Source organism: Wolffia australiana, chromosome 6 (assembly GCF_029677425.1).
Source record: "Wolffia australiana isolate 7733 chromosome 6, ASM2967742v1".
In the NCBI taxonomy this organism is placed as follows: domain Eukaryota; kingdom Viridiplantae; phylum Streptophyta; class Magnoliopsida; order Alismatales; family Araceae; genus Wolffia; species Wolffia australiana.
The window spans coordinates 2,944,474-2,956,500 of NC_135840.1; the positions used below are offsets into that span (position 1 = coordinate 2,944,474).

Genomic DNA, 12,027 nt, shown 5'->3' on the forward strand with positions numbered 1-12,027 from the left:
ACAAAAAGAAACGAACAACCACGTCTACTATTATGCACACATGGCTCCTCTGCAAGGAACTTTTCTAGTATTATTTTTTGGACTTGCCATATTGGGTGCCAGTTAAAACAATATATTGACGCATGGGTTGCACTCTTTGGGCTATTCATACTTCATAAAGAAAGAACAATTCATTCTTTTCATGATTAGATTCCTGTCAGAGATATGATAGAGACTCAATCTGGGCTGATGACCCATTTGATCAGTTTTGGTCGACCCATCAAATTCCAGAACAATGGGCATAGTTCATCGAGGAAGATGGCGATCCCACAGAGAAATTTTCTCTGTTTCTTCCCCTCGGCCGACAACGGAGAAATCCATGAACGAGGAAGAAGAAGAAGAAGAGAAAGCTCGTTCTTTGTTGCGGAGAAACAGAGTCTCTCTTCGACCCACCCGTCAGAAATAATCTCCAGCCCCGCCAATCCCTTCATCAAGCACTGCGTCAAGCTCCGTCAGAGCTCATCCTACCGTCGTTCATGCGGCTTTGCTGTCGTCGTTGGTCTCACGCCCATCAGGTGTTTGTGGAAATTCCTGATTTGTCTTTAATATTTGGTTTTTGCCTAAAAATTTGCCGTCTGATGCAGGGAGATTGCGGCAAGAGGAGGGGTCCAGAAGGATTCATCTTTGATCGATCTCTTGTTGTTAATTGACTCACCAGATGGGAAATCGTCGATTGAATTTGGTTTAAGTGGTGATGGGGGAGATTCCTTGAAGGGTGTACGAGTGGTGAAGGTGAGCGCTAATGTGATGAAGAAGCTTGCGGGGCTCCAGTCGACGGAATCGACCGACGCCGTTGCCGTGGTTAAGATTCCTCCTACTTTCCGGGATTTGGGTTGTAGCCCAGGGGAAGAATTGAGCTGCAGTAGCTGGTTTTACTCTCCTCCTCATCGGATTTTGGTCCTTGATGGAATTCAGGTTTTTTTACCAGAACTTAAGGCCCAGTTTTTTTTTGATTTTTCTCTGTTGATTTAAGCAGTTTACTACAATTTTATAAAAACTTTAGAAAGATGCATTTTTTATTTGCCTTTTTTAGTTTTTTGTTCTTGTAAAAAATGTAGGACATCTGGATGAAAAATAAAAATGCGTTTCCTTCTCCGTTGGCCTGGTCATAGTAATATACGGACCCAATAGTTAATAACTCCATGTAGATGTTGGGTTCATGTGTTCCAGAAAAAATACTAATGTTTTTTTCTTGATATTCCTCTCATAGCAAGCGTGTCATCATTTCTTTGTTCGTTGGGTGGGTGCAGGATCCAGGAAATATCGGCACATTGTTGAGGTCTGCGATGGCATTCAACTGGGTGAGTTATTTTCTCGGATAATTTGGGTTACTAGGAAGTTGAAACTTTGCACACAAACGGAAGAGTAACATATTCCATTTTTTTTAAACATACGTCATTAGAAGTATCCTTTATTCAGAAAAAAAAGGTTGCACAGTCAACTTTTTTATTATAACTTTCTCTTGATTTGGAATATAACTTTATATATATATTCTCTTGATATGGAATATAGCTTGCACTGTTTTCTTAAACTTCAAAAAGTTTAAATTTAATTAAATTTCATTCATAGCCTCATCTCTTGAAGGCATTTACTTCCTGTTCCTTCAAAAATAACCTTGGGAGATTGTGGATACTCGGCTGTTTAATTTTCTTATCTTCTGTTCTGTCACTTTCTCTATCTGTCTCTCTACAGGATGGCGTGTTTCTTCTTCCCGGATGCTGCGACCCTTTCAATGAGAAGGCTCTAAGAGCAGCCAGGGGTGCCTCCTTTCAACTTCCCATCTTCTCTGGAACCTGGGCTCATGTGGAGGCTCTCAGGGCTCACTTTGGAACGAAGATGCTCGCTGCTCACCCGGAAGATACTGCCGATAATAGTAGAGAGAGAGTTTCTCTTTCTCTCTCTGATAAAATGGCTGGCTCCTTGGAGAAAGTTCCCCTGTGCTTGGTCTTGGGCAGCGAAGGCCAGGGCCTCTCCCAAGAAGCCATAAACGGGTCTGAACTGGTCACCATTCCCATGGCTGGCGACTTTGAATCTCTCAATGTGTCTGTGGCTGGTGGGATTTTTATGTTCTCTCTTCAAAACCTGGAGAGAGCTGATCCTTGAGATTTTCCGGAATTGGGTGTGTTTCTTTATTTTTCTACCCTTGATTTGGTTGACCAAATCTCTTTCTAAGTTTACCTGCCCTGTGTCTTGCCCTCTGTTGCCTTGATGTGGTTGACCTCTTCAGTATCCCCTTGATTTTTTAAACCCAAAACTCTTATAGCAAACAAGTATTGCAAGCCTACTCAACACATTTACTTTGCTACCTGTTCTTGTTCTTGTACATCTCTGTCGTGATCCCTACAATTTGGCAACATAAGCTGTCCAACATTGTCACTGTGAAACTGAGGAAGTCCAGGCTTACACCAAGTTGACGGCTACTAGAATGTCATCAATCAGGATGATTTCTTGTCCACCTTGTCCATGATGTTTTAGGCATGCATTTGGTTGGCTTTCTAATCAATCAAGCATTTGGTTGTTTTAGGCAAGCATTTCGTGGAGTTTGGCCAACATCTCTGTCTGCTCATTGTGGTTGGGTTGGACTAACTTGTATCATCAACATCGGGCATTAAGTTATTAGTGCTGCTAAGGCTAGCTGAAGTTGCTCTGAAACTGGAGGAGTCTAATTATCTGACTCGTTTATTCCCTGAGCTGACTGGAAAGGTCTCAACTTTGACAGCTTTCTGACATATTGCTGAAGCTGTTAATCCAATTACATTTCCCATGGCGTCCGAAGCACTCAAGTTAACATGATTCAACCTACTGAATTGAGATATTTCATTTAGCTTATATTGAATGACTGTGGACTTAGAAACTATCTACTGGAAGTAAAGCAGTTAGCACACCAAATTATACCATGTGGGAGATCAATGGCGACATTGTTCTTGCTAGGCTCATCAAGAGTATGATTGGTAGATTATCCTTAAAAAGTAGGACCCTGCTACACGGGCAACCGGTTGCCCCAAAGGAATCTTGGGCAACCGGGACACGTCGGAAAAAATACTCCTTAACCTCATTTCTCATTTTTCAAAATTTTTTTTGGCGCTCTTCTTTCGAGCTCTCTCTCGCCCCTTTCATTTTCTTTGGGGCAAGCTCTCTTCCCGGTGACCCTCCGGCGATCCTCCAAGATTCTCAAGATTCCACGGGCGGTCGTTGTCGATCCAGAAGATCTGCGGCCCGTGGAATCCGGGGTTGAGCACAAATCCCTGCTGGCTGCAGTTCCCCCGCCGCGCTAGGAGCGGGAAGAGGAAGAGGAAGACAATCGCGATTAGCAACCTGGGGAAGCCGATTTCCGCCAGGCGATGCCGCTGGCGCGAAATTGGGCATTCTAAGATGGCCGTCGCGTTCACACGCGTGTCTCTGTGGCCGGGGCTAAGATCACCTTCACTGCGACTCCTCCTCGTCCGCCGGACCAGCCATGAACACTTCATCCGAGTTCGGGTTCAGAGAAGTGGAACGCGGGCCGGGGAGGAAGACGAAGACGATGAGGTCAGCCCGGCCTCGTCCATCCGACGACTCGGACTGGTCCATCGGCTGGCTCGAGCCCCACACGCCCGACTTCTTCGCCGACGCCGAGCCACCCGAGCCCGACCCCGAGTCCAGCTTCGCCGTCCTCGTCCCCTGCTACGCCCGCCCCCCCGGTGACCACGCCACCGACCTCTCTCCCAACCTCCTCCCCGGTCAGTCCAAAGATCGAACGAAAGAACAAACCAACGGTTTAATTGAATCTCCGTTTACTTGTTCTGATCTTGCGGTTGGATTTTCTCGCAGATGGAAACCTCTGTGTTGAGTATCTCCTCTCCGCTCTCACGCAGAGCTGAAAGAGACCAAGGCTCAAATTCTTTATGTAAATCAATGCCGGCCTGTGGGGCTAATCTTGTTATCGCTGTAAATATTTGTTCTTTATACAAGTCTCTGTTCTCCCCTCAACTAGTCCCACTCAAAAAGAGAAAGAGAAAGCAATATTTGATCTTATCAACACGCAAACATACAGAACATACAATTATTACAATGATGCTGGTATAGCTAGTGGGAGAAGGAGATTCGGTGTGCTATCTTCGGCGCTGTAGAGACCCACATGGTGCATCAGATCCTGAACATTCCAAAACTACTACCCGTTAACCATGCTGTTGTGTGTTTATTTATCTAATCTTGGGGTTAATAATCAGGATTAGGATAGGGAGAGATGATTAGAATAGACCTAGGGATGGCCGTGAAGGCCGAAGGTGGCGCAGCTTCTGGATTAGACGACGATGTCCTCGAGCGGCGCCGCTAGGCTGACATTGCGCGCTGCCAGCGTCGTCGCGACGAAGTCGAGCACGCAAATGTCTGTGCAGATGCCCAACACCAGAATCTGCGAAACCCAACATATAAATAATTGACACCTTATATTAGGATAATCTAAATAAATGACACCCTTATCGAGAAGAAAGATAGATATCTCACCACTTTAATCTGCTTGGTTTTCACCCATTCCGTGAACGCGTTCGAGTCGTCCTCCCTGATCGATCCGACGAACCCGTCGATGCATGATTTTCGCCTCAGCGACACGTTCTCCGCCCCTTCCAGCCACTTCAACTCTGTGCGTTCCCATGGATGTTTACTAAGATGCATGCATGGATGGATAGTTTCAAAGATGCATGGATGGATGGCTAGATTGTTACGAAGATGCGAGGATGGAACAAGCTAAAGGATTAGGATTTTCTCTTCTCAAGCCCAATTCCCAAATTGCCAATCTGGGATAAAGCCAATAAAATTGCTAGGAGATTTAAAACGAATTGTCAAGTCTCTCTGGCTTTAAGTTGGAAAAAGTTAATATCAATCCATTCAGCAAAGAAAAATTCAAATGAGAATTGTCAGTTGGATGCATCCCGTGTTACACAAGCATGCGCTAAGTTGTGAGGTAAAGATGAATAAAAATACTCTCATTTAAATGATTCAAAATGAAGATGTATTCATTGTAGAATTTCAGAGTATTTATGCAATAAGATGGATGAAGAAATAGAAAAATATCGAACATTACCTCTCTCTATTTGGCTTTAAAACAGTCGTCGATTTCATCTTTCCGGTAATCACTAACATGGGCCCGCAACTTCAAGACTTCATGGCTTTCTTGAGAAAGGCGAGACTGCTCTTGAACTACCTACGTAATAGGTGTCGACGGAGTTGACCGGGAGACTATCAAACTGTTTTACACGTTCTGGCGTTGTGCCCTTGTTGCCCGCAACTAGAACAAGTGACACCCCTCTGCTTCTTTTTACTTTGCAGCTGCTCTGCCATGCTTATGTAGCGCTTGTTCCCTATTTTGGGTCGTCTTTTGCAGCGAGCTTTCAACGGATTTCTAACAATATCTTCCTATAAATCAGATAATGCACGGTGCGATGTTTGTAGGTTTCTTTCAATAGTTTCACCCAAAACAATCATTGATGCCTTGTACAACTGAAATGTGCTCTCGGTTCCAATTGAACGGTGTAAAATGAGCTTCGTCAGAGCGGTTAGTTCAGACAGACGTTGATCTTCGGTCATTCCTTGTGTAGCCCTGACTTCAGAGCTGGGTCGCGTAGCCAATGCAGTATCGATGAAGACAGACCGAATATCCACAGTTTCACAGACCTTTTTCCAGCGACGATTAAACATTGAGACAGGGTATGATAATACGTTATTGTGACGAAAACAACACAACATGTTTCTGCATACAATACCGAGCCAAATCGCCTTCCTACAGCAGCACGTACTTTGCTCAACGGAGCCAATGGATATCCTCACAACACGAAATTTGTTTGAAAAGTCTTTGTGACTGATTAGGAAATATCCCTGATCTTTGGAATCATCTACAACACAGGTATATGAAAGCGACATTCCTGATTCAGCTTTGAGAAGAACTTGGGCATAATTTATTAGTATTTGAAGAGCGTCATTAATTAGAGGATCCATTGATGCTTGGTCGAACTTGGTGGAAAGCCTAGCTTGGGACAACTTCTCTCGCGATCGTGTTTCGACTGCATCGAAACCATCAATAATGCCCAATAGAGACGAATTCGATAATAACACGGATTTGATCTGACAGTTGACCATCTCCTGGCGTTGTGTAGAAGACACACCTGCGACAAAGTTGTTATGGGTGTAGGCGAATGCCCACTGCTTCTTTTTTCCCTCGAGAACTCGAAGATAGGATTCTGCCGCTTGCCATTTTGACTTCAATGTTGAAAATTCAATCTCGAATTCATCAACATCTTCAATGGACCCGACCCTCCAGAAATCATTCATGAATCCGCTGAAATTGGCCCTCAAAGGGCTAGCTAGAGCACGAGTGATATTCTGAGAAATGTGGAATCTGCACAGTAGATGGATTGTACTGGGCCAAATGTCCTTAATAGCTCGGGCCAATTCCATATCGCCATCTGTAAACAAGACGGTGGGATCGAGATTCGTATATGATCGAAATTATTGAAAAGCCCAAGAGTAGGACTCAAATTGCTCATTGGACAAAAGACAACCAGCAGTCAATACTGTTAAACCGTGGTTATCGATCACTGTGAACAGCACTAGAGGCATGCCAAAGCGATTCGTCTTGTATGTAGCATCGATTTCTAAAACATCGTTGAACTGCACATACTTCTCTTTGCCATTAGGTGAAATCCAGAAAACTCTCTCCAGGCGAAGTGTGTCATTGTTCAATTGGAAATTGAAGGACCAACCATTATTGGACTTCTCGTTCAATAATTTGACAAAGTCGTTAGTCTCGCGAGCTCTGCTAGAAGATTTTTGTAACAAATTCTGAGCATCTCTTATTGTCCACGTAATTGGAACATCTGGGAAATGCTCTTGCTCTATCAATGTCTTGATTTGAGAGCAACTGAGCATGCCAAGTTCATTTAACTCCAGCATTTTTGTTTTCACTACGTCCGGAATGAAGCAATTTTGCGGCATTTGGGCCAATTCAACTTCAGTAAAAAGATCGTGATTGTGCTGATTATTTATCTGATACACTTCATAGACGCCCGAGGCTTGATTTAACCGCAACTTAATTACGGATGGACATTGACATTTCAATGTCCTCTTCTCTCTTCGTCGATGCCTGACCACCACGAAAACAAAGAAACCTAATGAATTTCAAGTGCTTGGAACTCTTCTGACCAAGGGGGCAGTTGGCATACTCGGTACACTTCTCACGTGCTTGCTCGAGTGTTTCAAAGACATCTCCAACGGATAATTTCTGAGTTTCTACATAAGCCAAAATCAAGTTTCTACAACTGTTCAAACTCCTTAGAACACCACTAGATGATGCAGGCCAAACATGAGCAATCGACGTTCGACGACAGGAGCAACATCTAATACTCTCGTGCCAGCACTTGCATCTTCATATATCATAGCAACCCCAACTTCAGCACCCTTCATTGCCGTTATTTGGCACTACAGTTAAGGGAACAAGAGTACAAAGTGGGTATTACTATGGTTCAGTTCATGTTCTATCGAATGATTGACAAAATACTGGCTTCTATCAAACGGAACATAGTTGATCCATGTTTTATCTGTTACAAAACTTTCTGACTATCAGTGCATATCATGTAGCATGGCATCAATGTAAATCCACAAATCCATTTTCATGCTGCAAGTTTATGTAATGACTTTTAATCATGTTTGCCTAAGATTGTAGCCCCATTTCACCAAATTATCTCTTTCCACATATACATTTTTGTACTTGAAGAAAAAGGCGAGCAAGGTAAAGATACAAAGGCAAGAAAAGAAATTTTCAGACAAAGAATAAAAAACAGCACAAGCGAGGGCTCGGTTTAGAGATGAATATATCTACAGTCTCCGTCAACTCAGTGAAATCAGCACTAAAGAAAGCATTCATACAAAGCAGTGTGAAAGAGCAGACAAACATTTAAAGCAATGAAGCTGTAGTGTGCGCTATATTACCTCAATTTTCTGTCACACTCTTTGTCCTATGGGTGAGGAACTGCCCAGAAGGCATGTTCCGGCAATGTACTATCACGTTCATATGAATGCATTTTTTTCTTAAAAAAAAAAGATAGCTAAAGGGATAGATAGATAGATAGATAGATCGCGTTTCCTAGTTGCCCATGTAGCAGGGTCTTCCCGGGCAACCGGTTGCCCCAAAGGAATCTTGGAGAGATAGATAGATAGATGGAGAGATTGCGGAAAATGCAGAGGAAGTAGGGTCCTACCTTGACTCGTCTTTCCCGGTGCGTCATCGCGTTTTGTCTAAGCAACCCCAGAGATCCATAGCTAGATAGATAGACAGATAACTGGAGAGATGGAAAAAGAGATGGCATTGACAGCGAAGATCGTCTAAGCAAGTAAGCAACCCCAGATATCCATAGCTAGATAGATAGACAGATATCTAGAGAAAGGGAGAAGGAGATGGTATTGACAGCGAAGATCATCTAAGTAACCCCAGAGATCCATTGCTAGATAAATAGACAGATAACTAGAGAGAGGGAGAAGGAGATGGTATTGACAGCGAAGATCGTCTAAGCAACCCCAGATATCCATAGCTAGATAGATAGCCATATAACTAGAGAGAGGGAGAAAGAGATTGCATTGACAGCGAAGATCGTCTAAGCAACCCCAGAGATCCATAGCTAGATAGATAGATAGATATTTAGAGAGAGGGAGAAAGAGATGGGTAGATGAAGAGAGAGATATACATAATTACAGAGAGGCAGAAAGAGATGAATAGATAGAGGTATAGATCGATAGACAGGGAGAGATGGATAATTAGATAGAGGGAGAAGGAGATAGACGAAATATAGAGAGAAGGATTGATAGATAAATAGGGTGAGGGGGAGTGAGAACGAGTTATAGATAGAGTGCGATAGAGATAGAGCTGTATAGATAGAAAAAGAGAGAGATTCTCACCGTCGTTGAGGATGGCAATGATCAGCACCATGAACGGTGAAAAGTCAAACTTCCAAATCAGGGCGATGAGCATAAAACCAAGCTGTAATATTCGGGAAATAAAATGAAAATCAGCATATTAACGATTATAAAAATCATGAAAGACCTTGTTCCTATGTTCACATGCTTACCACAATACGAATCGTCATGGAGACCGCGTAAATCTACAAGAGGTGAGAGAACTAAGCACACACTTAAGCCAATATGGCTAGGATTAAGGTATAAACGAAGAGATATAATACGGGAAAGAAGAGATACCGTGTAATTCTTCATCTTCTGGAAGATGGAGCATTGAGCGGAAAGAGCATTCCCACTCTTCTGTGATTGTGGAAGCCGGAAACTCTCCTAAGAAATGAAAAAACAAACAACCCATTTAAATCTGAAGAAAAAATGATGGAAAATTGCCGGAGACGAATCGTTGGTGACGGACTTTCGTTCTTTCTCTTGACGGGATTCTGTGAACTGCCTTCCGCGGCTTCCGCTCTTTGGGTCCTCCGAAGCAGCCGAGGAAGCCGGAGGATGGATCAATCAGGGAGGACGGCTCGAATGCGTTCACGGAATGGCCGTGGCGTTGGATTGTTGGCGGATTTGGATTGTATGCGCTGAAGGGGCTTTCCGGAATCTTGAGAATCTTGGAGGATCGCCGGAGGGTCTCCGGGAAGAGAGCTTGCCCCAAAGAAAATGAAAGGGGCGAGAGAGAGCTCGAAAGAAGAGGAGCGCCAAAAAAAATTTTGAAAAAATGAGAAATGAGGTTAAGGAGTATTTTTTCCGACGTGTCCCGGTTGCCCAAGATTCCTTTGGGGCAACCGGTTGCCCGTGTAGCGGGGTCCTAAAAAGTATGTGAATTTCATGACAATAACACAAGTATGGGAATGATGTACTCAAAGTTGGGGTAATCGTTGTAGTTGATATCTGAGTTAACCAATACAGTTTATAAAACATGTAGTTGTAAAATAATATGGCTACCTAATTATGAACAAGGGTTGTCTCCACAAGGAACATGCATTATGAATTTAAAGCATTTTCAAATGGAAGTTAGTGAATGATAGATGATATTTTATAAGTTATGAATATAGTGAGATGGGGAGGATGTAATGTTATTAATAATTCTTATAAGAATCGAATAAGAGGGCATGATGAATGATGATGAGTGCATTAAATAATGATGGGTGACATGGATGCAAGAGTATGTGTATTAATAAATGTGGATGAAAAATTAAGAATACATGAATGTTGAGACGAAGATGATGACATAAGCCCAAGAATGCTCATTGTAGATCCTTAAATTCCGCCAGGATCAAAGCAATTTGTGACAGCGAGAGAGCCCCTCAACTTCTCTTTCACCTTCTAAGTTAGATCTAGGGGGTCTATTTATAGATCAGATGATTAGATGTATCTAGGAGAGAAAGATGAAGATACCCTGAAAATTCCAGCCCAAAATTCAATTTGGATTATTAGATATCATATTTTTTTAAGTTGAATCGTTCTCAATCGTTGTCATTTTTTCCTTTTCAATGATCAATGTGATGAATTTATATGTTTTTAGGAAACCCAAGAAATAAATTTATATCAAAATGAATCTTAAATATATATGTTTCGAATTAAAAAACTTTCTGAATATAATGTTTGAAAAATCTAAAAAATTATATTCTGACTGACTCAAAAAATTATTTTCTTAACAAATTTAGGGTCATAAAATTCTTGAAACATATATTCTAACTTATAAAAGTATTTTATTCAAGATTATGATGTCAAGAAATTCCTTTGTAATATCATTAATCCATAAAAGTTGTATATCATTATAAAAATAGGTTTAATTATTTGAAGCTCTTTATCAATAATCCATAAAAGTTGTAATTAATCAAGTAAATTGTGTGTTATTACGGACCTCTTCATAACAACAGTCAAGAATAATCATCACTGACGGTAAATTTATGAATCGGAGGTTCTAGCATCTCATCTACTTGAAGAGGACATGATGGTGACATAGAACACATACGAATGTCAAATTCAATCTCTTTGGATAAATATAGATCATTATTTACCTCGTGTTCTTTGGTATGTATATATATTTGAAAGATTTCGAAATTCAATTTCTTATGTTACTTTACCTAAGCTATGAAGCCCTTGAAGCCATCTTGAACAAATAAAGAATCTGATGGATATTATGTGGCCGTCAAGCCAATCACACTACCATGTTTGTTTAAGTTCATTGAATAAAATACTTGCGTTCATTATTATTCAGTGTGATGTTTATAATGAAGTCCATGAATACGTGCAATGACTTAGTGAATTATGATGAGATCATAATACAGTGATCACTACTTTTTAAACATGTATTCTAAATATTCCTATTCGATGGATAGTTGAGACGGACATCAAATTATCCGGATAGAATAACACTAGTCTGTCCTACTTATACGATAAGTATAGCTGATCTTGTGGCTATTAGTGTGGCAACATTAAGGACATATAATGGGTGCTATTTGGAGAAAGAGTTCACTGAATTGATCCGTATGAATCCGTGAATGGTATTATACCTAAACATCAATCAGGTTTATTCAAGTCACGGTTGTATAAGAGATCCACTGACCTGAGGCACCAAGGAGATCTCGTGAGTGGATGACTACATTTTGACTATGACTTACGAGCCTCTAGTCATGTGATTCAAATAAGTTATAGATCGGATGTAGTAAGAAGCTTATGGAGATGATTGAGTGGTCAAGATGGGATCATCTGCCCTCGGTATAAGAAGAGATTGACTCAAGGAAGACGATGCAGAAAAAATCCCTGGCCAGGGTAGTGAGGATATTGGAGAAGGCGTTCTCCAATAATCCCCATTACACATTAGTACTAATCAAAATGACGGATTAGGGCTCGACGATAAACCATACACTAAATTGTTTGAGAGTCTTGCGCGGATGATGGATTATACGTATACGGTAACCGATGACGGTAAGGGTTCCATAAGAGAGTTCGAGACTACTCGGTATCTTCTAGAGCACGAGGTGTAGCTTAGCACCC

At 41.7% G+C, this 12,027-nt stretch overlaps 3 protein-coding genes across 3 annotated transcripts; 2 read left to right on the plus strand and 1 right to left on the minus strand.

Moving 5' to 3' along the window:
• The first annotated feature begins 143 nt into the window (after positions 1-143).
• LOC144704645 (tRNA/rRNA methyltransferase (SpoU) family protein) lies at positions 144-2,177 on the plus strand. The gene is made up of 4 exons (XM_078577132.1): positions 144-554; positions 624-954; positions 1,290-1,340; positions 1,732-2,177. Exons 1-4 carry the CDS (start codon positions 205-207, stop codon positions 2,140-2,142), a joined length of 1,143 nt encoding a protein of 380 aa, XP_078433258.1. The 5' UTR covers positions 144-204; the 3' UTR covers positions 2,143-2,177.
• A 176-nt stretch (positions 2,178-2,353) lies between these two features.
• On the plus strand, positions 2,354-4,008 carry LOC144704646 (uncharacterized). Its single transcript, XM_078577133.1, has 2 exons — positions 2,354-3,758; positions 3,850-4,008. Exons 1-2 carry the CDS (start codon positions 3,497-3,499, stop codon positions 3,897-3,899), a joined length of 312 nt encoding a protein of 103 aa, XP_078433259.1. The 5' UTR covers positions 2,354-3,496; the 3' UTR covers positions 3,900-4,008.
• A 216-nt stretch (positions 4,009-4,224) lies between these two features.
• On the minus strand, positions 4,225-5,110 carry LOC144704648 (nicotinamidase 1-like). Its single transcript, XM_078577134.1, has 2 exons — positions 4,525-5,110; positions 4,225-4,432 (listed from the first exon to the last, which is right to left on the minus strand). The coding sequence occupies exons 1-2, from the start codon at positions 4,690-4,692 to the stop codon at positions 4,322-4,324; spliced, it is 279 nt and encodes a 92-aa protein (XP_078433260.1). The 5' UTR covers positions 4,693-5,110; the 3' UTR covers positions 4,225-4,321.
• Positions 5,111-12,027: the final 6,917 nt, after the last annotated feature.

Bases quoted from the DNA above. Each gene is read 5' to 3' on its own strand.
- LOC144704645 (XM_078577132.1), top strand. From the start codon at position 205: ATGATAGAGACTCAATCTGGGCTGATGACCCATTTGATCAGTTTTGGT. The intron at 955-1,289 runs GTTTTTTTACCA...GGGTGGGTGCAG, and splicing joins TGGTCCTTGATGGAATTCAG to GATCCAGGAAATATCGGCAC. The intron at 1,341-1,731 runs GTGAGTTATTTT...GTCTCTCTACAG, and splicing joins CTGCGATGGCATTCAACTGG to GATGGCGTGTTTCTTCTTCC.
- LOC144704646 (XM_078577133.1), top strand. From the start codon at position 3,497: ATGAACACTTCATCCGAGTTCGGGTTCAGAGAAGTGGAACGCGGGCCG. The intron at 3,759-3,849 runs GTCAGTCCAAAG...ATTTTCTCGCAG, and splicing joins CTCTCCCAACCTCCTCCCCG to ATGGAAACCTCTGTGTTGAG.
- LOC144704648 (XM_078577134.1), bottom strand. From the start codon at position 4,692: ATGCATCTTAGTAAACATCCATGGGAACGCACAGAGTTGAAGTGGCTG. The intron at 4,433-4,524 runs GTGAGATATCTA...TGGGTTTCGCAG, and splicing joins AAACCAAGCAGATTAAAGTG to ATTCTGGTGTTGGGCATCTG.